General features: G+C 39.6%; 6 protein-coding genes across 8 annotated transcripts; 4 read left to right on the top strand and 2 right to left on the bottom strand.

Moving 5' to 3' along the window:
- Nucleotides 1-3,333: 3,333 nt before the first annotated feature.
- LOC141847049 (uncharacterized) lies at nt 3,334-4,483 on the top strand. Its single transcript, XM_074735037.1, has 4 exons — nt 3,334-3,472; nt 3,550-3,785; nt 4,094-4,282; nt 4,364-4,483. Exons 1-4 carry the CDS (start codon nt 3,373-3,375, stop codon nt 4,481-4,483), a joined length of 645 nt encoding a protein of 214 aa, XP_074591138.1. The 5' UTR covers nt 3,334-3,372.
- Nucleotides 4,484-7,592: 3,109 nt separating this feature from the next.
- LOC141847790 (hydrophobic protein LTI6B) lies at nt 7,593-8,303 on the top strand. Of its 2 annotated transcripts, none has more exons than XM_074735877.1 (3): nt 7,593-7,788; nt 7,914-8,021; nt 8,111-8,303. In XM_074735877.1, exons 1-2 carry the CDS (start codon nt 7,708-7,710, stop codon nt 7,995-7,997), a joined length of 165 nt encoding a protein of 54 aa, XP_074591978.1. In that variant the 5' UTR covers nt 7,593-7,707; the 3' UTR covers nt 7,998-8,021; nt 8,111-8,303. The 2 variants fall into 2 exon arrangements, with proteins under 2 accessions (XP_074591978.1, XP_074591977.1); XM_074735876.1 differs by having other exon boundaries at nt 8,104-8,303.
- A 1,947-nt stretch (nt 8,304-10,250) lies between these two features.
- Nucleotides 10,251-11,971, bottom strand: LOC141847669 (putative transcription factor At3g04930). The gene is made up of 2 exons (XM_074735732.1): nt 10,666-11,971; nt 10,251-10,533 (listed from the first exon to the last, which is right to left on the bottom strand). Exon 1 carries the CDS (start codon nt 11,929-11,931, stop codon nt 10,672-10,674), a length of 1,260 nt encoding a protein of 419 aa, XP_074591833.1. The 5' UTR covers nt 11,932-11,971; the 3' UTR covers nt 10,251-10,533; nt 10,666-10,671.
- A 591-nt stretch (nt 11,972-12,562) lies between these two features.
- Nucleotides 12,563-13,923, top strand: LOC141847999 (uncharacterized). Its single transcript, XM_074736113.1, has one exon. The coding sequence runs from the start codon at nt 12,679-12,681 to the stop codon at nt 13,594-13,596; it is 918 nt and encodes a 305-aa protein (XP_074592214.1). The 5' UTR covers nt 12,563-12,678; the 3' UTR covers nt 13,597-13,923.
- Nucleotides 13,924-15,427: 1,504 nt separating this feature from the next.
- On the top strand, nt 15,428-17,846 carry LOC141847715 (pentatricopeptide repeat-containing protein At5g66520-like). The gene has a single exon (XM_074735782.1). It carries the CDS (start codon nt 15,449-15,451, stop codon nt 17,342-17,344), a length of 1,896 nt encoding a protein of 631 aa, XP_074591883.1. The 5' UTR covers nt 15,428-15,448; the 3' UTR covers nt 17,345-17,846.
- On the bottom strand, nt 17,323-22,342 carry LOC141847716 (monocopper oxidase-like protein SKU5). 2 transcript variants are annotated; one of them, XR_012603425.1, is made up of 10 exons: nt 22,103-22,342; nt 20,917-21,026; nt 20,569-20,839; nt 20,354-20,492; nt 19,722-20,085; nt 19,280-19,645; nt 19,115-19,193; nt 18,240-18,442; nt 17,964-18,142; nt 17,323-17,383 (listed from the first exon to the last, which is right to left on the bottom strand). XR_012603425.1 is itself a non-coding variant. In XM_074735783.1 (9 exons), exons 1-9 carry the CDS (start codon nt 22,256-22,258, stop codon nt 18,025-18,027), a joined length of 1,806 nt encoding a protein of 601 aa, XP_074591884.1. In that variant the 5' UTR covers nt 22,259-22,342; the 3' UTR covers nt 17,909-18,024. The 2 variants fall into 2 exon arrangements, 1 of the variants encoding a protein (XP_074591884.1); XM_074735783.1 differs by lacking the exon at nt 17,323-17,383 and having other exon boundaries at nt 17,909-18,142.
- Nucleotides 22,343-22,525: the final 183 nt, after the last annotated feature.

The following is a 22,525-nucleotide window of genomic DNA, read 5'->3' as shown; positions in this document are numbered from 1 at the left end:
TTGTTTGATTTTGTCAGAATTTGAATTTTTGTCCTCTTTTATAATTTTGCTACGTCGTAACCAATTCAATTATGTTTCGAGGGTAAAAATTGACTAGATCATCAACGAGCAATTCGTAAAATTGACTGCGAGTGTAATTCCCAACTGATTGCTCAGTATTGTTTCTTAAGTTTACGAGAAAGGACCACGAGAGTGTTGCTGTATTTTAATTTGATATTGTTATAATTAAGCTACAATAGGTAGTAAATGGGGTGTCTTCTCAGTCTCTCGTGTCTTTTTTATAAGGGTCGAATTTCAACTTCGACTAAATTTTAGATAAACTTTTTTTAAAAACAAAAGATCTGAATTTTTTTAAATTTATCTTAATAATCAATAATTTTTTTTTATAAAATCGAATTAGTCATTCTCAAAAATAATCGACATAAATTAAATATTTAATATCAATTGAAAAATTAAAAAGTGGTAAATGGGACTACATGAGACCCTTGTGTTCCAAGTAAACCAAAATAAAATTGATATGAATTTGGAACGGTAAGACATTCAGGTTGTAACCCAGGCATCTGTGGTTCGATCTCCAATTACGGCGTATTTGCAGGAATTTTCTTCCAAATGGGGAATTGAATCAAAGGATATTGGGCATCTAGGTTGACCATCGTACTTCCTGATTTATCCTAATGACCGATAGAAAATTTTTATGGGACTGAACCGGTCACCTCAGGTTTTGAGTCAATAGACTGATTAGGATTCATCAATGTTTTATGTGTATTTGGATTAAATTCATCAAAATGATTGAAGATGCCTCGGGCTCGGGATTATAGCAAGATATTTTTATAATTAAGTATTTATCAGTTGATTTTTAATTACAATGTATTATGAATTAATTTCTACAGTAGGAGGATGATTCTAAAATGTTGATTGTAAAGTAATATATCGTTCGTGCTTTCTGATTTAATTTGATGATCCATAAAATTTTTTTTTATGAGATCAAATAAGTCATCAAGATTAATTGGTTGATCTTAAATTATTTAAAAAAAAATCAAATCACTTGACGATGTGTAAATTTGTGTTTATGAGTGTGCCCCCAAAGTGTCCGGCCATGCAGCGATGGCGCAGCATTGGTTAATATCATTGCTGCGGTGCTTAGGCTGCGCGATTCCATGACAAAAGTCGCACTCGCAGGGAGGGCGGTGGGGGGACCTCTGTGCCCTCCTGCGGAACCCTAACTGGAGCCATGGACCTGGGGATTAGCTACTAGGGGATCGAGTAGGGTTTAGGGTTTAGGGACTGAGCGCCAATAGGGACAAGGTATGGGGATCTGCTCAGGGACTCGTCAGAGGGGCGCAGCTTCCTTTTATGCCTCCCATTGGGCAGGACACTGCCCTTCAATTATGAACAAGATGCCCAAACCAGGCCACCTCCATAGCTGGTGCCTGATCAAGCAGCACCAGGAGCCAGGAGGAGGAAGCTTTTGACAAAAGGAGGACTGCCTTTACGGCATGGTTAGGGTTTAACTCAACACCTCCAAAGATATACAAGTAAGTACAAAGTTAGGGGCCAAGAGTTTATTCTACAATAATAATACTAATTTTTTTTTACTTTATGAGTTCTTTGACCTCTCAATTTAGAACAAACAGTCGATATTTTAAATCCTATTTTAATTTCAAGTCGATTATAAAATGATCGGGGGTAAAATGGGTAGATCACTATATTGAAGAAGAAGGAGGTAGAAATAGACTATTGGTCATGCTCAATAGGTATATTTTAAATTTGACTAGGTCTTTGATGAAAGTCAACGCACGTGCTTCGAGTTGACGTTATCTTTACTAGCCCACAGAATATTTAAAAATTATTAAATTATTTATGATGTCGGTATAATTATCAACATTCTTTTTTAATGTATTTATTAATAATATAGTAATATTAATAATAATAATTATTATTATTAGTAGGTATGAGTAGGGATGCGTGGGTGAGGGTGAGCTCTCTTGTGGCGTTGAGTGTGCAGCTACGTGGACGAATCAGAACCACACGAGAACGTGGGGACCGCGCCGGGACCCACACCTTGCGACCTCTAGCGTAGTGCCCGGGACCAGGACCACAACTTCCGCTGCCTCGTGGTCCCCAAATAACGTAACGCCGCTACACCGTCAACGGCTGCACATAACGGTCCTACAATCATATAATATTGGACAAAATATGGACAGTAAGTTCAATAATTTCAGGTGCTTTATAAAATTAAAATGGTTGATACTAAATAATAACAATTTTCCGAATATCTAAAATATTTTAATTTATTTTATTATAATATAAAATTATTTTGATCAACGAGCTTTGGTTAAGTTGCTATAATAATTTTAAATGAATTATTTTAAGGACAACGATTAAGATAAAAGTCTTTTTATATTACATATGCTTATTTTTGTTATATAATAATAGATGTCTAAGTTGATAAGCAACCGTCAGCTAACGGTATTAGCAAACGTGGCGTTAAAGGGGACCAACAACCACCTCTGCACATCTTTTTTTCTTCTTTTTAATAATTAAAAAAACTTTATTAAATAAATGGAAATCACTCAAATATTAATAATTTAAATTAATTCCGGTTCAAAAGCATTGAAAGCACAGGACACCAAAAAAATGCCGCGTCGCGAACCGGCGGCGCATCAGACCACGCCGGTCTTACCGCCCAAACACACGTGGAGCACGCGCATTGGCCAACCTTCTCCCACACGCGTATGCTGTCCATATTTTATTCTTTAAAATAACTATCAATTATTCGAACACACTTATGGGTAGGGGTGAGTATTCGATTAAAATCGAATCAAATCGAACTGAATTAATCGAAAACCGAATAAATCGATTTTTTTCGAACCAACCGAACCGACCAAATTTCCCAATAAAAACCGAACAAACCGAATTTATATTTTCGACCGAATTAACCGAATTTTTTTAAATATTATAAAAAGTTTACTAATAAATTAGAAATTTATATATTTATTTACTTAAAATTTATAAATTATTTTTTAATTTAATTAATTCGATTAATTCGGTTTATTCGGTTTATTCGGTTTAACCGAATAAGAAAATTTAAAACCGAAATCGAACCGAATTAACCGAATTAACCGATTTTTTTTAAAAAAAATAACCGAACTTTCAAAATAACTGAATTGAATTAAAAATTCTTCCTTTTTTTCTAGTACCTTTGTTTTAAATTCTCTTAAATCGAGCATTGTGTATAAGGTTTTGTAGCAGAATGATGCCAGCTTTCTTGGTCATAATGTATTGTAGATGTGGATTCTAGTGTCTTAACATATTTAACTTTCTTCGTTGACAGTACATTTTGCAAATGGATATATCTTAGAGAGCACCCTTATGTGGTCAGAAGGGATGAAAGAGTGGGCTCCATTGTCTTCCATTCCTGAGTTATACTCAGGCATGCCTAATCGGAGATTTAATGGTTCTGCTTCAGCAGGTGAACTTACCTTCCTATTCCTCATTGAATACACTTCAGATTCCTTATATGATTGTCTTATATGCAAAACATACCAGAAGAAGATGATGACTTCACTAAATGGCAGAAGGAGGTCCAAGAAGCCGAGGCAGTGGCTGAGGCATTAAAAAATGGAACCAGTAGTAGTAGTCTTGTGGACAAGGATGGGGGTGTATATGAAGGAACAAAAATAGACACTGATAATCAACCCTCTACTCCTCCAGATGGGGATGAATTTACAGATGATGGATGCACATACAAGTGGGATCGCACTTTAAGGAAATATGTTCCGCAAGTAAGTGTTTCATGTCGACCTTCCTGTCTATAAAATTTGATAGATGTGGATGCTTGATCTAATCAGTTGTCCATCTCACTCCATTTGTGGTTGTTGCATTTTTCCATTCATTCTTCTATTGCAACTTGTCTGGACACTTTTGTTGACTAATACCTTCTTTTATTGTAAAACTGATCTTTTGATTTCTCTGTGCTTATCTGTGTCAATTAATGTCAACTAAGAGTTCTCACCACCCTGAATTTTCTAATATCCATGGAGTTTTCTTTTCTTTTTAAAATGTGATGGTTGCCTTCTCTCTTTATTTGAAGGATAACTTACCAAATGAAACAAATGAGTATGCGGTTGAAGATATGATCTTCGCACGTGAAGAAGAAGTATATCCTACATCAACAATGCCTGAGTCATCTGTTACTGAAGAAAAAGAATCTGCTACAAACATCATGGAGTCAAAAGCTGAGACAAAAAGAAAGCTTGATGATAAGACAACTGAAAAAAAGGTTTGTCCTTTGCTTATTGTTGGATTTTTTACTACTTTGCTAAATTTTCCTTCTTCCCTTTTTTTCTAATTTTTTTCATAGTGCATCATGTGTTTGAACACGCACGCCATGGTTATCACTAGGGTTTCACTCCCAACTAAGGGTGTAAACACACCGGAAAAAGAAAAATCCAGCTATTTTTCAACATGCTGCAAGCGGTAAGTAGACCTACGGTAACAGTTTTCGGTATATCGTACATACACGATTTTTGATCGTTTTAGAAAATTTCGGACCTTTAAGTGATTATGGTATTAACTTTAAGAGTAATAACCGCGATATTTAAGCAATCACACCGGTGATTTTTTGCACCATTTTTGATCGAAAATTTCGGTTTTTCTCATACCGAAAAATTCGGTACGGTAGTTATACCGTATCGAAATTTTCGGTATCGGTAACGGTACGCAATTATTATTGTTCGGTATTTCGGTATAGCAACATTTTCGGTATAATACCGGTTTGAACGAAATTCGGTTCATTCGGTTTTATACCAAAATTTTCAATATTTTCGGTGTAATATACTGAAAATTCACATCGGTGATTTGATTTTTTTAAAATAATTTCGGTATTTCTTGATGTATACCGAAAATACCGAAATTCCGGTATACCGAATTTTCGGTATGGTAACGGTATAGAAACACACTTTTTTTATGCCGAAATTTTTTTCGGTACGGTATACGGTAACAGTAAGTGATTATGGTATTAACTTTAAGAGTAATAACCGCGAGTCATTATAATTCGGTATACCGTATTATGGTATTAACCGAACCAGCCCTACTCCCAACTCCCAACGCTCAAATAGTATGGCGATATGGCGACCGAAGTGTAGTTACTGCCGTGCTTTAGTTGAGAAAAAGGTCCGAAATTTTCTAAAACGATCAAAAATCGTGCAAAAAATTCACCGGTGTGATTGCTTATAATGACTCGCGGTTATTACTCTTAAAGTTAATACCATAAAAAAGGTCCGAAATTTTCTACCGGTGTGATTGCTTATAATGACTCGCGGTTATTACTCTTAAAGTTAATACCATAATCACTTAAAGGTCCGAAATTTTCTAAAACGATCAAAAATCGTGCAAAAAATTCACCGGTGTGATTGCTTATAATGACTCGCGGTTATTACTCTTAAAGTTAATACCATAATCACTTAAAAGTCCGAAATTTTCTAAAACGATCAAAAATCATGCAAAAAATTCACCGGTGTGATTGCTTATAATGACTCGCAGTTATTACTCTTAAAGTTAATACCATAATCACTTAAAGGTCCGAAATTTTCTAAAACGATCAAAAATCGTGCAAAAAATTCACCGGTGTGATTGCTTATAATGACTCGCGGTTATTACTCTTAAAGTTAATACCATAATCACTTAAAGGTCTGAAATTTTCTAAAACGATAAAAAATCGTGCAAAAAATTCACCGGTGTGATTGCTTATAATGACTCGCGGTTATTACTCTTAAAGTTAATACCATAATCACTTACTGTTACCGTAGGTCTACTTACCGCTTGCAGCATGTTGGAAAATAGCTGGATTTTTCTTTTTTACAGCCTAAAATGGATAAAAAAAATACCGATGTGTTTACTTATAATCATGCGCGGTATCCAGCTCAATTTGTAAGTAAATTTTTTTATGGAACTCAATTTTTTTATTTAAACTGAGATATATTATCTTACAATTTAATAAATAATATATATTTTAATTTCTTAATTTTAAGATATTACCAATTACTTAAAATTATCAAAATTAATATATAATAAAATTTGTTATGTATTTAAATAAAATATAAATAAATAATAGATTAGACAAGTTAACGAATTAGACAATAAATTATTTATATATTTTACTCATGAATACTAGTAAAACAAAATCACTAGTATTCAAACTTATTTTTTTTTATATTATCGAATAAAGATAAAGAATTTCTTATCAAACCAAATATCATACTTATTCACGAATGGTTTGCTCATTTACAACCCAAGATGACCTTTAAAAACTTATTTGTCATATATGGTATTGAACGTGAGACAAATTTGAATATATACATACATATACAAAAACAATCTCCTGAACGTCTCCTGCGTGCGCACCTATGAGTACCGCCCGATCCATTGTCCATCACGTGATCACGCATAGATCTGACCATCCAAATGTGAGAATGCACAGTTCCGACCCCAACCCACTGCCGCCGTCCGACCACCGCGACAATGGCGGCCAACAGTGACGGACGACGTAGCGATGGCAGCTGACAACGACAGGGCCGAGGGCGACGCTCACGGACACACACGCAAAAGGCGCTCAAGAGATCATTTCTCTCTCTCTCTCTCTCTCTCTCTCTCTCTCTCTCTCTCTCTCTCTCTATATATATATATATATATATATATATATATATATATATACTTAGCACTCAAATAAAGGAAAATAACAATTTGTTGGTTAAATTATGTCCAATGTGGTCTAATAAAAGAACAAGCAAATCTCAAGTCATTTTTTTAAAGTTGACACCAAACATTCTAACCATTCAAATCGATTAATTCGATCGATTTGATCTTACAAACATTTTTCATCAACCATAATGATAAATCAAATAAATACAAATGACTATCAAACTCAATGCCTAATGCATTATTAGTTGACATAATTATCGCAACATGTCCCAAAGGCACGAATAGTCAAATGAGCACACACAACCTTTTTGTTTTTTTTCTCTCTCTCTGCATGATCACAAGAGTCCCACCTGTCAAGTATGGAGTCACCTCAATGATAGGCAAAAAGAAGAAGAGTTCAAATTAGATACTGCAAGCTAAGAATGGATAAATCTATTATTTAAATTTAATGCAAAAGTTCGTGAGATCAATACAGATCCAATCACAATAAGATCAATACTTGTTACAAAGTTCCTTAGTCTAACTCTCTCATCTCATTTATGTATTCTTCTACAAAAATTTACAAACCCAATAAGTTGGATCGACCTTAGAAGCTCAAGAAGTCAATTTGCGATTAAACGCTTCGTTAGATGCGATCTTATATTGTAAGTTAGCAGACTGACTCATACATTTCTCCCTACTTAACAATATCCAAAACAACCCCACCTAATTTCAGGGTCAATATTTTTTAATGCAATAATATTGCATTTATATATTATATATAAAGAAGCTTATTCTTATCACTAATATCCCATCACTGTCGATCCAGCTCAACAACATGAAGCAAAGCACAAGCCTTTCTTAATAAAGAACTGACCTACAAACTGTTACTGTTGAACAACTTTGTCCCTAAAGCTACAGGAGGCCTCTATATATCATCAGCAAGCTCTATACCTTCCATTGGAATATATCAGAAACACATACCTTACTTTTGGTAGCTTGAGTTCCATAATTCTGAGGCCAGGAATGGGGACTGCCACTTGCATAGATATACTGGTAGCCATCATCCTTCCTCCTCTTGGAGTCTTCCTAAAGTTTGGCTGCAAGGTAACCAACCTTATCAATCATGAAAATAACAAGTAAAAATTCTTTTTGTTAGCTGAAGAATTAAATTTTGAGAGGGAGTGAAACTTGGGCCTTTTGTTTTCAACAAATGCTTTGATGCTAAACAGGTGGAGTTTTGGCTTTGCCTTCTGCTGACACTGCTTGGCTACCTCCCAGGGATCATCTATGCAGTCTATGCCATCACCAAATAAACCAATTTCTATATATTCTCTCAGGTGTCAAAAAATCTTTCTCCAATTTCCTATTCTTTTATGAACTGATGGAAGAATTGAGGTTTGAGTTCATGTTCATGGTAAGTGTGCAGGGTATGATGCAGAATGATGAAGGTGGTGATGGTGCAGTGGTGGCAAATTTAGTGCCTAGTTGTCAACTTTGTGATCTGCATTTGCATGAATGTTGATGGATTGACATTTGTCTTTTACTTTAATGGTATTGTCTGTTAATTGCTGATGTAATTCTACAACTACTTGTTCCCAATAAGACAAACAGTTGCATTGGAAACATCTACTGCTTCTATGTGGCATTGTTCTTGTGCAGTGATTCTAAAACTGAACACAACCTGTTCAATCTGATAACCTGAGATCAGTTTGAATGATTCAATTGGGGATGTGATTTCTACAACTAATTTATCCCTAATAAGGCAAACAGTTGCATTGGAAACATCTACAGGTTCTATGTGGCATTGCTCTTGTGATGAATTTCTGACGCTGGGCATAACCCGGCTCAATCCGAAAACCGAAAATGGTTTAAATGCACTATTGTTTCCTAGGGAAAGAAATCAGAGGAATCATCTGAATTTCTGGTGGTTAAATATACCTCATAAAGAAGAGTCTGGTTGGTCCTTGTATTGACAAAGTAGAATCAGAAATTGCTTTAAGAAAGAGATATAACTCTGATATATCATTGTTGTGTGCATTCTAGAGCATCTAATTTGGTGAGCTTTCAAAATCAATCAGTGGTTGCCACATGGATCTTTGTTAAAGCTGCAAATTCAGCAGTTGTCATCTTCACTTTGTCATTTTGTTGGGATAGGCAGGATGAATAGACTATATGTAGGCTCGATGGATGCTTGCAAACTCAGCTGCAATGTGCAAACTCAGATGTTATCTTCACTAGAGCAATAATGGAATGCAACTAAAATGTAAATCAAAGCGACACCGATGTAGGATTGCACCAAGTTGATTAATCAAGATGTTACTCATGCTTGAATTTGGCATGGCTACTCAATTCTCCTATCATCAGAAAAAGTGCTGTGATTAATGCAATGAATGCAGCAATTACCAGCAAAAATATGGTTACTGGCATGGTAAATGTTTAAACTGAATCATCATAAGAACAGAATCACTAACAAAATTAGATGCACGAAGACAATGAAGGTATATAAGAGCAGCATTAACAGGTTATGCTAACCATCAGTCCATTACTATCGCTCAATACCCATAAACTGAGGACATAATAATGCAACTCTATCAATAGAATTCTCACTCAATCTCAATTCTGTACAGAAATTGTTAATACAAATGTTTTGGCAGTTAACTTGGAAAATGTTAAAAACCAAACCTGCATGGAAAGATCTGTCACAAAAAGAAATGAGAGATTGATTGACAAGGTACAAGATGTGTACTTATGCCCTGTTTCGACTTTATCTCGTACTTCACTGCTAAAAGAATTTTCTATCAAATTGCCACGGAGAGGACTTTAAAAATGGTACATAACATCATGCACTCAAACTGCCAAAATTAATCAATATCCAACAATGCAATGCTACTGAGTAAAATGTGTCATATGACTCCCCTTTGGCAATCATGCCACTATTCCATTAGCCTTTACTTCTGCATTCTCAGCCTTGATGCAGATTGGCTTTTAACACAAGAACTAGACACAAGGTTAACAGTAACCTGCTTGTAAATATTTTACACTAACACAAAAGACCAAGATACTAACACACTGTTTTTTGATACTAGAACGTCGCAAATAGTCCCATGTTTCTCTTTTCCACCATATGGACATATACATGTACAAAATCATGACTCAAGAACAGCCATGAACAAGAACTGAAATCTATAAGGACCTTTACAAGTATTTATCCTATACCAAAAATAAATATGTATACTAAAAGCTATAATCTATAATTTTCATGCGCTGCCAATAAAAACAACTTAAATTTAAAAGGTATTAAAAGGGATGACATGAAGAAAATCGGATCATCAATGCTAACATTTAAATTCTTCTAGAATTTTGCATTTCATAAAACAATTCTGCAGAACATCAAGAAAATCTAGTAGCATCAGACAATAGTTTAGTTCTCTCATGTTTTACATTGTACTACCATCTTAATTATCAATATAAGTTAACACTGTGAACATAATGAAGAATCAGAAATTTAGTTCCATATGGAATTGACATTTTAAACAATAACCACTTACCCACACTGATGGTATCTTCTGAAGCCCTAGAAACAATCATTAACTTAACATAAGTGACAAATTGTCTTTGTCCAATCACAAAATCTATTTTGCAAATAAGCCTGAGCAGCAACAACAAGCGATTCCAAAAAGGAACACTATTAGACGCATGAACAACATGCACCCTAGTGCAGGAGTCAAGAGGCTTCCACTAGTGTAATGTCTAAGGGAGCATGATGACCCCAGTTTTGCCATAAAAGCAAAGATGCCAGCTTCCACGTGGGACATTTCTCCTTTGGAATGTTCAAAAGGCAGGAGACAGCTAAAGAAGTAAGAAAAAGTAGAAATTATTGCAAAGGGTGAAAGCATAGTAAGTCCAAAATCCAGCTACAGTTAGTGCTATCCAGATGAGCATGAACAGGAACACAATCACATGATCCGGAAGCATGAGAACCTGTAATCAGCTGGATGAAGACTTGAGCTCCTCCAACATTGATTTTACATGGTCTGTTACAAGTTCTATCCGCTTCAAGTAAATCTCCAGCTCTAGAATCTGCTGCCTTCTCCATTGGTCATCCACAGGCACCCCTGAGCCCACCAAAGAACTACCTCCAAGGCTCATGGGCAGGAGGTTCAATGGCGATGTCCCACCAAAACCTGGAGCAAATGGCCCCCCAATGGCAGAATTGATTAACTCCTTAAACAAAGGTGAAAGACAGCTCTTCACAGTCGCCTCAATGTTGCTCTGAGTCGGCGTAGCATCTGATGAAGCCACCGGTGCAGCCATCACGTTCACCGGGGCGGTGTTCTCTGCGACGGCTCCTCCTACGGGTGCCACAACAGTCGCAACAGCCTCTTCCGGCGCTCTCCCTCCCCCACGCCTTCTCGATCTTGGCATTCTTCTATCAGAACCGAAAGAACCCTCATTGACGGGAACCGTAAATATCTCATTCGATACAGCGCTCTTCGGGTTATTGAGGTCTTCGCCATCGCTCTCCTGCGCCCTCTTTGCGCTGGCACTCCAGATGTTACGGGCGATATCATAGATGGCCCGCTCATGAGCACTCTTAAAGGCGAAGTCTTTCCCCGCGGATCGCATCCGGTTGACACAGTTCCGGTACTTCTTCTTCAGCCGGCGAAGTTTCTCGATGAGCTGGTTCTTGGTGAACTCGAAATGGAGTTCCTTCTTGATCTCCTCGTAGAAGGGGCCAGTGTCATACTGGTGAGAGGCGAAGGTGGTTCCCCGCCTGGAGGTGAACTCGAGGAAACCCTGCAGGATTTTGATCTCCTCTTCGTCGGTCCAAAGCCGCTGGAAGAGCCGGCGGGACTCATCGAAGGTGACTACGGTGAGATGCCTGCTGATGTCGGCCGAGGAAACGGGGATGGGGACAGAGGGCGAGGCCGTGAACAGGGGAGCACCGGAGGATGCCGCGGGAAAGGAGACGACTTGAATAGGTATCGCACCATTAAGGGAAGCAGCGGCGGGATCGACGCTACGAATAGGGTCCGGAGCGTGAACGGGTGCTGCAGAGGCGTTCGGATAGCCGACCAGCGGAGCGGTCTGGGTCTGATTCCGTCCGTCAGTACCATCGTCGACGTCTTCAGCGTTCCTTCCGTCAGTGCCATCGTCGACGTCTTCACTGTCGCCGTCGCCATCGTCGTCGAAGTCCTCGTCCTCGGAGAAGGCGCGCTCCAGCTCTGCTGCTTCGGCGGTCGACATCCCTTTTCTACTCCTCTCTCTCTCTCTCTCTCTCTCTCTCTCTCTCCTTCCACGAATTGGATCGATGATCGATCGAGCGGGGAAGAAGGTTTGGGTTTGGGTTTAGATCTGGATTTGGGGTTAAATTAGGGTTAGGGTTTGGTCTGGAGCAGAGATTGGACGAAGACTCAGGTTAGTACGCGAGGAAGTCGTGGCGATCAGAGCCAGCTCGAGAATCTCTCCCGTACGATCTCGAACAGACGGTCGAGGTGACAAGACGGACGGTGGATTCGGAAAGGGACGTCACGTCGCAGTGCGACCAATCAGAGGAGAGTATCCGTACGACGAATATGGGCCGTTGATTACGGCAGTCAAAGATTATCGGATAAAAATCAAAAAGGTCCCTTGTTTTTATTATTTCTCCTTTTTGAAAAATATCAAAAAGATATCTGTTTTACTACAATATATAATAAAATTACTACAAAACATAAATATTACCAAGAGTCTAGGGGTACTTTGAAATAAGGAAGCTTATGAGGGGTTAAATGGAACTTTCCCAATATTTGTTTCCGAATTAATAATAGGAAAATCTAGATAAATCTTGGATGTTCCATTGACTAATATAGTAATTTTCCACAACCCTTTTATCGGATCCGTCCGAGTCGTTCCGAACCCGTTACCCGCTTCGCCTCCTTCTTCCTTCCCCAATCTCCTCCCTTCCCCACGCAAACCCTAACGACCCTCTACCTCCTCCATGCGGCCGCGGCCATGACGACGACGGCGACCACAACGAGGTCGGACTCCGATAAACGCTGCGAGGGCGATGGATGCGATGCCGCGCACCCCTGGCCCCTCTACCACATTCGCTACCGCGGCGGCGTCCGCCGCTTCTGCACGTCCTGCGTCCTCAAGTCCCACGCCGGCTCCTTCTGCTTCTTTTGCTTCGCCGTACTCGATGCTGTCCCAGTCCCACCGCCGACCCTGGCGCATTGCTCGAAGTGCCCCTCCGCCTCCCACATCTCCTGCCTCCCCAACCCCGTTCTGGCCTCCCGCTTCCTCTGCCCTTGCTGCCGCAATCCGGACTCTTTCTCCTACTACCCTGCCGGAGAGGTCCCGATCCAGGCCCCGGAGGCGGAGACGAGGACGATCGACACCGAATCCGCAAAAGCACTTCTTGCAGCGTCGAAGCTCTCGGTCGCTTCGATGAAGAGAGCTGCGGAGTGTGCCAGGGCGGAAGCCGAGAGGAAGGTGAAGGATGCCATAATCGCTAGAACGAAGGCAAAGGACATGCTCGAGCGGGCCGCCTTGATCTCTCAAAAGGAAAAGGAGAAGCTCCATAGAGCGAACGATTCCAATAACAAACTCCGCACTCCCACCGCGGCGGCAGTGAATCCAGAGAAGAAGACGAAACCTCCCAACTCAAAAACTCCCTCAGCTAACGAACAGTGGATGAGAATGCACGAGCCGATCTCGACGGAGCACGGGCTGGCTCAGGGCACCGCTGATCATAGAAAGTCGAAGGCTCCTTCTCTTGCCGGTGCGGAAGCCATTGCTGCAGCAGCGGACGCAAAGAATCCAGTAAAAATCGCACCTTTTTCTTCAAGGCAGAAACGCGTCGAACGAGAAGTGAAAAAGACTCGTCTTTTTGGCTCCATGAAGGGCGACGCCGATGCAAAGAACTACTGAGAACTCAAAGATGCATCTCTAAACAGAAGGTAATAAACAAAAGAAACTTTGTTGATCTTGACCGCTATGTGCCTCAATAATTGTGTGACGAAGTCCTTTGCAATCGAGTAGAGCCTCATTTGGATCTTAATCAACCTTCTTAAATTGGATTCTATATAGTTTTGTCTTCTACTGTAGTCAATGCTGACAAGATTAAGAAGAACTCAAGATATTTCAGTATCTTTTGTTTAATGTCTTTAGAGGAGTCGATGCAAACAAGAATTAGGAATTCAAAGATGTTTCAGTAAACTCAAGGCAATGAAGAAGAATCGATGTGCTTGTGTGTGATGGAAACAAGAATAAGCATGCATGCTATGTTACAGCTTGTGTTTGCATCTCTTTCACAATTGTTCTTGTCACCTTTATGAACTATTTTTATGTTTATAATTAGGCGATGATGATCTCGACTATTGTTATATGAATGATCTTGAGAAAGCTAGTTGAATTGAGTGGATCGAACTGATTAATATCAGGATTAGTCGGTTCTGAAAATTGAATAACTGTCCACTGCGAGTAGGGGTGAGCAAAAATTCGATTAAACCGAATAAACCGATCAAACCGAATCAAATTTTTAATTCGGTTCGGTTATTTCGGAAGTTCGGTTATTTTTTTAAAAAAAAATCGGTTAATTCGATTCGGTTATTTTGGAAGTTCGATTATTTTTTAAAAAAAAATCGGTTAATTCGATTAATTTGGTTCGGTTTCGGTTTTAAATTTTCTTATTCGGTTAAACTGAATAAACCGAATTAATTAAATTTAAAAAATAATTTATAAATTTTAAGTAAATAAATATATAAATCTCTAATTTATTAGTAAAATTTTTATAATATTTAAAAAAAATTTGGTTAATTCGATTAATTCGGTTAATTCGGTCGAAAACTGAATTAACCGATAAAATATCGGTTCGGTTTGTTCGATTTTTATTGGAAAATTCGATCGGTTCAGTTGGTTCGAAAAAAATTGGTTTATTCGATTTTTGGTTTATTCGGTTCGGTTCGATTTTAACCGAATATTCATCCCTAATTGTGAGCATTTTTAAATTTACTTTGATGATCAATGAATATTTTTTATGAGATCGAGTTAGTCATTCTTAAGATTAATCGATTTTAAAAATTGAATACTTAATGCTAACTAAAAAATATCTAAAATTTTAAATTTTTTAATCATTATCATCAACAATAAACATCATTTAAGTTACTTCTTTTTATCAATTGTGACGTACTATAAGATATAAATTTCTTTGAATAAGAGATTAGGTTTAAAAAAGTCGAATTGTTGGATCATTGTAAGCATTTTTAGATTTATTTTAGTAATTAAAAAAATTTATAAGATCCTGGTCATCCTGATTAATCAGTTCTAAGAATTGATTATTTAATGCTAACTAAAAGAACACTTAAAATTTTCATTTATCATAATAAGCATCATTAAGTTGATTAAGTTACTTTATTTTTTCAATATTTTGAGTGTTCATATAAATTGTATTCCAAATTTATTCTAAATTTATTTGACAGATGAATTAACAAAAATAATATCTAACGAAGTCCGAGCACCTAAATTATTAACAAAAAAAAATCACAGTATTCTTCTATGAACATAATAATATTAATTGTTGTTTTGAATTTTTCAAACTTTGATTGGTGTTTTGACGTTCTTAAAAATTTGAAGGCAGTTCAAAAAATAAATAAATTTTAGGAGGTAAAATGAAAAATTTTCCCTACGAGATTTTTCCGGTTCTTTGGCTCAAAATATATATATATATTTAATTTATTTTGCTTTTTAAGTTCCGTTATCTCACTCCTCGCCGCCTCTCGCAATGGCCGCGTCCGCCGTGGTGCCCGCTTCGCCTCCGCCCGCGCCGGCTCCTTCCTCGGCCACCTCCGGCCGCCGCCTAGCCACCGAAAGAGCCACTCTCCGCAGCAGCATCGACTCGTGCAGATCACTGGCCGAGCTGCGGCAGTACCACTCCCAGCTCATCCGCCTCGGTCTATCCTCCGACAACGACGCCGCCGGCCGCCTCATCAAGTTCCTCGCTTTCCACCCCTCCGGAGACATCCCTTACGCCCTACGCCTCCTGGATCTCCTACCCCACCCGGACCCCTTCGTCTTCAACACCCTGCTCCGCGCCCTGCCCCGCCCCGCCCTCTCCCTCCCCCTCTACGCCGACATGCTCCGACGATCCGTCGCCCCCAACGCCTTCACCTTCCCTTCCCTCCTCAACCCCATATCCGCCGCCCGCGATCTCCGCTCCGGCCGCCAGGTACACGCCCACCTCCTCAAGCTGGGGTTCCACACCCACTCCTTCTCCCAGAACAATCTCATCCACTTCTATCTCAACTGCGGCCTCGCAGTCGATGCGCGCAGCGTGTTCGACAGAATGGATCGACCCGACGTGGTCTCCTGGACCACCATGATCAGTGGGCTGTCAAAGCTGGACATGGTGGACGATGCACGGGAGCTGTTCGACAGAATGCCCCATCGGAACTCTGTTTCCTGGAACGCAATGATCGCGGGGTGCACGCAGACCGGGCGATTCAAGCAAGCGTTCGAGTTGTTCGACCGAATGCGATCGCAAGGCATCGAGCTCGACAGGTTTGTCGCAGCAAGCATGCTCACTGCTTGCACGGCAATGGGAGCATTGGAACAGGGGAAATGGATCCATGGCTACATTGAAAGGAAGGGCATTGTGTTGGATCCTAAACTGGCCACGACCATCATAGATATGTATTGCAAGTGTGGTTGCTTGGACAAGGCTTATGAGGTCTTTCGCGGGTTGTCGAACAGAGGGCTTTCGTCGTGGAACTGTATGATCGGAGGGCTTGCAATGCACGGCCGGGGGAAGGATGCTATCGAACTGTTCGAGGAAATGGAGAAGGAAGGGATGGTGCCGGACGATATCACACTCTTGAATGTCCTCAATGCTTGTGCTCATGCTGGAATGGTCGCAGAAGGGCAGCATTACTTTAGGTACATGGTCGATGAGTATGGAATTGTGCTGAAGATGGAGCATTTTGGTTGCATGGTTGATTTGCTAGGGAGAGCAGGGCTTTTGGCAGAAGCAAAGAAGGTCATAGAAGGGATGCCCATGGCTGCTGATGCTGCAGTTTTGGGCGCCCTTCTTGGGGCATGCAAGATTCACAGGGACGCCGATATGGGTGAGCAAATCGGTCGGCAGGTTATCGAATTGGATCCTCATAATGGTGGTCGATATGTGCTTCTAGCTAACTTGTTTGCTAGTACCGGACGGTGGGACGGTGTGGCCGAAATGAGGACATTGATGAATGATAGAGGGGTGAAGAAAGAGCCTGGATGTTCGATGATTGAAATGGATGGTAGAGTCGATGAGTTCATTGCCGGTGGCAAGTCCCACCCTCGGGCCAAAGAAATATATGCCATGGTCAATGAGATGCTGGAAAGGATTAGGGCAGAGGGTTATGTACCGGACACTAGTGGAGTATTTCATGATATCGAGGAGGAGGAGAAAGAAAACCCTTTATACTATCACAGCGAGAAGCTTGCTATAGCTTTTGGGCTACTAAACACTAGTTCAGGGGGCACCATAAGGATTTCAAAGAACTTGAGAGTTTGCAAAGATTGCCATACGGCAAGTAAGTTCATCTCTAAAGTTTTCAATAGGGACATCATCGTGAGGGACCGGAACCGTTTCCACCATTTCAAGGGAGGAGAATGTTCCTGCAGAGATTACTGGTGAAGCATACCTGAGTTACAAGACTTGCAATAACATGTTTACCTGAAAGATAAGTAGGGCAAAGTAAGTTTTTTTAAGGAAGGCTTCACAAAGTGCTTGGAGGCTATCTATCATGGTTGAAATAATATTACCAGAGGAGAAATCTTTCAGATGTTAAGTGCAGTTTGCTGATTGTTAAGACAAACAGAGAAGTATTGATTCATTGCACAAAAAATCAACCAAGGAGCAACTCATGTAGAGCCAAGTTAAAGGTTGAAAGGAAAGAAAAAATGAAAGAGGAGGAAATAAAATGCAAGAGCAAAGTGATGAACTCTACTGGACTGCCTAGTCGAACCGCCTGTCCACAGTGCCTAAAGAAGTCACCTAGGCAGTCCAGCCAGTGGCTTGTTAGAATATTGCACGTTATAATAGATCATTTCAATTTTAGGTTTGAGACGTGGGACTATTCTGGTGTGCATTACTTGGAAAAAGTAAAGATGAGACTAACAAGCTTTTTAAAAATTGTACTCTTAAATGTAGAGTCAAACTAATCAATGACAACATGTGTGTAGCCATGAACAGCATGCTCAAGGAATCAACTAACTTTTAAAAGACTGAACTCAAGTTTCAGAGATCAACATACCTGATGCTGACACAGTTACAATTATCAACTTCAAGGTACTTCAATTCTCTTCCACACTGACCTACAAAAGCCACGAGGTACAAACTCCAAACCAGGCAAATAGCAGCCACATCACTAGGATTTTGCTCATTTTTGCGACTGATGATGCTTCAGAAAATCTAAAGTTATGGGACTGCTGTCTGTCATGAGGAAACAACAGTGTTAGATGATATTAAACTTAATCATCGTTTTAGCTACTATAGAGTATTAGAAGAACGAGATGGTTGTGCATCTTACTCCTGTAAGCTTGAGAGTGCGCCACAAAATATTGAATCATTAGGTAAAGGGAGCTCAGTCTTGTTGCTGCTGTCCTCTGGATTGCTCACACTAATGTATAGTTCCTGACCCCTGTACCATGTTTCAAGGTTTTCTGCACGCAAGTTCCATATGCCGACATTATCAAGATAAACAAGGATGGCTGTCCAGGCTCCAGGATATACCTGTATCCAGCAATTCATATTCAGGTATTCATTTCAAATTTTTGAGATGGTCTTAGATACGGTGATGGTTTAAATCTGACAAGAAACAATATCGTACCATAATGAAAATTTCAGAAATTCAACTTCCAAGTTCTTGGTGAGTTAAGATTTCTAGTTATGCTATTTTTGAACAATTAGATAAGGATATAGTAAGAAAGAATCTGGCATCGCAAACAGTGGAATTTAACCAGCATGAAAGATACCTGTCTTTTCTGGAAATTGAACTCTTCCATGGAGATTCTTGAGCAATCCCTATGCTACAATGCTTACAGGTTAAACTAGTCATCTATTTAATACTGTCTTAACTCCCTCAAGTATTTACTTGTTAAGCGGGTTGACTGGGAAATTGTAAAACCTAAATTGTTCTGTTTAAACTTGATCTGAAGTTAGAAAAGCCTGTGATAATCAAGCAATTCCTGAGATTGAATCTAAGGTCATCCTCATCAGGAGTATGTCAATTCAATATGTTTCACACACTCAAAAGGCTGACTTTAGCACTGGGAGGTATTCTGATGCAAAAATTACTCTTGGTTATAGTCTAAGAAGTCATTATTCTAGTCATTGTTTTTCGCATACCTGTATCAATGATATCAATGAGGAAAGTTCAATAAGAAAACATTGTTTTTCGCATACCTGTATTGTACTACGAGCAACTCCATCCCACTTGTTGTATGTACCTCTGCTATTTTCTGTCCAAGTTCCATAATCCATCCTACAATCAAATTCATGCAAAGAAGTCATAATGTGTGCACAATAAGTAAATTGTCCAATACAAGAATTCTGATTTTAAGTTAGTACCCCACGACGAAGAATGCATATCCATCCATGTGGTAGCTTTGAATCATAGTATCATTGTTCTGGAAAATAATTTCCATAAAACCTTTATAAGTTCCATTAATAATGGATGTGTCCACTTTTGCAGGTCTGTTCATCATTCGATTCGGGAAATCAAGCTTATAAACTCCTGGTATATTAAATTGTTGTGCAAGTTTAAGGGGTGTCGAAGGGGCAATATAAGAGATACCATTCAAAGTATTTCGCATCTGCCCATTGATCACCTCCGCTGGTGTATTAACTAGTACGTAGACATCAGTCACAGTGATCTCACCATACCGAAAAGATCCCTGCGGATTAGGCCGAGCAGCACCAGCAGAGACATTCCATCTACAGTTAATTAACAACATAAATATTAGGAAGGCAGTGGGTATCCTATATTACAAACAAGAGGAAATGACGATACCTGATGGACCTTGCTTGATTAATAGAGAAGTATGTATCACCTTCATCCGGACCATCCGGGAGTGGACCTGAGGCAGGTCCCTGGGAACTAGAATAGTGCAATAGAGCTACACCAGTTAATCTATCCCTAGTAGTTGAGTTGACAAACCGAGCACTTGCTACGATATAGTAATCACTAGCTGCATTTTGATCCATTGTGACGAGAAAGGAGTATGATTGACCCACATGGATATCCATATTTGTATAATTCTGTTGAACAGTGTAAGAACCTTCTGTCTCTACAAGCAGCAAGTTGTGGTTTTGTATTCGGAAATTCAAGCTAGTTGAGAATCCAACATTATGCACTCGGAACCGATATGTTTTTCCTGATACAAGAACCACAACCATGAAACCCAAGCGAATAAGAAATGGTTTTGATGTTATAGAAAATAGAATAAAAAAAATGCTATTAGTCAAGCTAGATGCATAAATCACATAAGCATCTGTTAATCAATCACTTGAGAGATGACATCCAAGATCTTTCATTGAAATCAGAGGGGAGTTATTGTAGTATAACTATTTGCATCTTACTGAAACAATGATAATTTGTTTGCCAACTTATCTGAACGTAGCAATTATAGTAGAGGAGAATACCTGGATCCACAGTAAGTGTCGCATAGGTGATGCCATCAGGAACAATCGATTCATTATAACGGAAGGGTCCCAGACCATTGATGACAACTCCATCAGGAACTCCAAGATCATTTCCATCTTCAATAATTTTTCTCAACTCCTGTCAATTTTTCAGTCAGTAGGCGAGAAAATCACTATCATGCTTAAAACTGAGTCCTGAATAAGTATAGAATGACCTTGAAATCCTTAATGTACCAGTCAGAAATCAAGATTGTTATATCTCCATCTGGCAACCCGAATGGCAAAGGAATCACATTTCTGTTGTTTACTATAATTCCACCATAGCCACCTGCAGCTTTCTGAAAGTTGATTGAAGGAATATAAAAGAAACTTCCAATCTGATCTTTGACTTGGAATTCGTAAGTCCAATTCCATCCAGAAGGAATGGGGCAGTTTGTCCCTAAAACACCATCCTGCCAAGAGTTCTTTCTGTGCTGCAAACCATTCCTATTGTACATGTCCATAGTTTTGTTTATGTAACAGTAATATTAAGCACCAAAAAGAACTATGGATGAAGTTTATACCATGTTACTAGAAAAGGCTCGTCTAATTTATTCAGGATATTGACGACAACGTTCCAATTTGTTGTTGCACTCAGAATTGGTCCTGGAAATTGTCCATTGATTGCAATAACCTGCAGTCACAGACCCAAAAGTTCTAAGTTTCTTATAGTTATAAGATCAATATGAAACAAGGTCCTTGGTACCTTTGCTGCTGTGAAGTTTAAGATTCACTAAGTGTAACTTCTTCCAAGGTTTTTCTAAAGTTCTGTTAGAATTTCCAAGTGTTTCTACATATCAAAGCCCATCATAACCGGGATTTATCTCCTAGACCCCTCAATTAATCCAAAGATGCCACCAACTTGCAACATGTTTGGCAGGAGTTTCCATATGCTTCCCTCCTCGAGAAGCCAAGCACCTTGGCTGAGCCAACATCAACTCCCATCTCCGACAAACTGTCTACTTGACACAAGCCTGTACTCACCAGCCTCACAAGGCACCCTGACCGGACTATAGTCACTTCAAGCAGAATACATAACCTCTATGCAAACTCGATCAAACTCAACTCAACTCAACTTGTACTCATCTAATCGCATGTTCATTTTGTGATTCAAGCCTAATCAATTAATTTGGCATACTACTTTTAATCTAATGTGACCGACCTCAATTGAACTCAACAGTCTCACAAAGCACCTTGTCCAACCTATGGTCACTTCAGGTGGTACACATAGCTTCCACTTGATCTCAACCGAGCTCAACTTGTACCCATCTGAGGCTGTCCATTTTGTGACCCAAACTAATTAATTACCTTGGCACTTTACCTTTTAAATCTATTGTGACCAAGCCACCAAAGTAGCAATGCTTGCTAACTTACAGCATCCAGTCTCCTTGTTAACCTATCACAGACCCTCAGATACTATAACCTACATTTCACTATCACAATTGCAATTACGCATAGCCAGCCATAATAGAGAAGCAAGACCAAAAGAAGCCTCTTTTGAGCTCCTGCGAGATAGCATCCCCGCCTAATCTTCTTCTACTTTCCCTAATATCAAATTCTTAATCTACATTTAGCAACCGCCATAAGCTTAACCAGACAGAACAGCGAAGCCCCAAAGAAGTCTCTTTGGAGCTCCTGCTAGATCGCCCTAGCATCCAAGTTCAAAATGCGCCCTTCAGGAAAAAGAGAGGAGAAATGGGTGGTTCTGACCTGTTGCTTGACCCCGAGAGGGGAGGCGGAGGCGTAGGCCACTTCCCACTGGTAGAAGACGTAGGGATCTCCGCCGTAGCCCGCGCCGATGAGCGAAAGGGCGATGGAGAAGAGAAGACTAGAAACTCGGAGCGAGGAAGACGGCGAGGGGAGCATCTCGATGCCTCCTTTTACGTCGATCTCTCTCGGTAATCGCTCGATTTCGTCGTCTTCTGTTGGGATTTGGAGCTGCGGAGTGAGAGTGACTGAGGGAGCAGCGCATCGACGGCGAGGAAAGCGAACGAATTAATCACTCATCCAGAGATGCTTTGGGAATTTTTGTTCTACCCCCATGTAATTTCTTGATTTTCCAGAGTACTCCTGTAATTTTAAATTTATCAAAAAATTGACCATCTCTAATATCCATCCTAAACCTTTTTATTA

The sequence above is a fragment of the Curcuma longa genome, chromosome 16 (assembly GCF_044706935.1).
Source record: "Curcuma longa cultivar G26 ecotype Majalengka, Jawa Barat chromosome 16, ITB_CL_G26_1.1, whole genome shotgun sequence".
NCBI lineage: Eukaryota > Viridiplantae > Streptophyta > Magnoliopsida > Zingiberales > Zingiberaceae > Curcuma > Curcuma longa.
This window is presented reverse-complemented; position numbering and strand designations above follow the sequence as displayed.

Bases quoted from the DNA above. Each gene is read 5' to 3' on its own strand.
- LOC141847669 (XM_074735732.1), bottom strand. From the start codon at position 11,931: ATGTCGACCGCCGAAGCAGCAGAGCTGGAGCGCGCCTTCTCCGAGGAC.
- LOC141847049 (XM_074735037.1), top strand. From the start codon at position 3,373: ATGTGGTCAGAAGGGATGAAAGAGTGGGCTCCATTGTCTTCCATTCCT. The intron at 3,473-3,549 runs GTGAACTTACCT...AAAACATACCAG, and splicing joins TAATGGTTCTGCTTCAGCAG to AAGAAGATGATGACTTCACT. The intron at 3,786-4,093 runs GTAAGTGTTTCA...CTTTATTTGAAG, and splicing joins TAAGGAAATATGTTCCGCAA to GATAACTTACCAAATGAAAC.
- LOC141847715 (XM_074735782.1), top strand. From the start codon at position 15,449: ATGGCCGCGTCCGCCGTGGTGCCCGCTTCGCCTCCGCCCGCGCCGGCT.
- LOC141847999 (XM_074736113.1), top strand. From the start codon at position 12,679: ATGACGACGACGGCGACCACAACGAGGTCGGACTCCGATAAACGCTGC.
- LOC141847790 (XM_074735877.1), top strand. From the start codon at position 7,708: ATGGGGACTGCCACTTGCATAGATATACTGGTAGCCATCATCCTTCCT. The intron at 7,789-7,913 runs GTAACCAACCTT...GATGCTAAACAG, and splicing joins TCCTAAAGTTTGGCTGCAAG to GTGGAGTTTTGGCTTTGCCT.
- LOC141847716 (XM_074735783.1), bottom strand. From the start codon at position 22,258: ATGCTCCCCTCGCCGTCTTCCTCGCTCCGAGTTTCTAGTCTTCTCTTC. The intron at 19,646-19,721 runs GTATCGTCATTT...AATTAACTGTAG, and splicing joins AATCAAGCAAGGTCCATCAG to ATGGAATGTCTCTGCTGGTG. The intron at 18,143-18,239 runs GTAAGATGCACA...TCCTCATGACAG, and splicing joins GCACTCTCAAGCTTACAGGA to ACAGCAGTCCCATAACTTTA.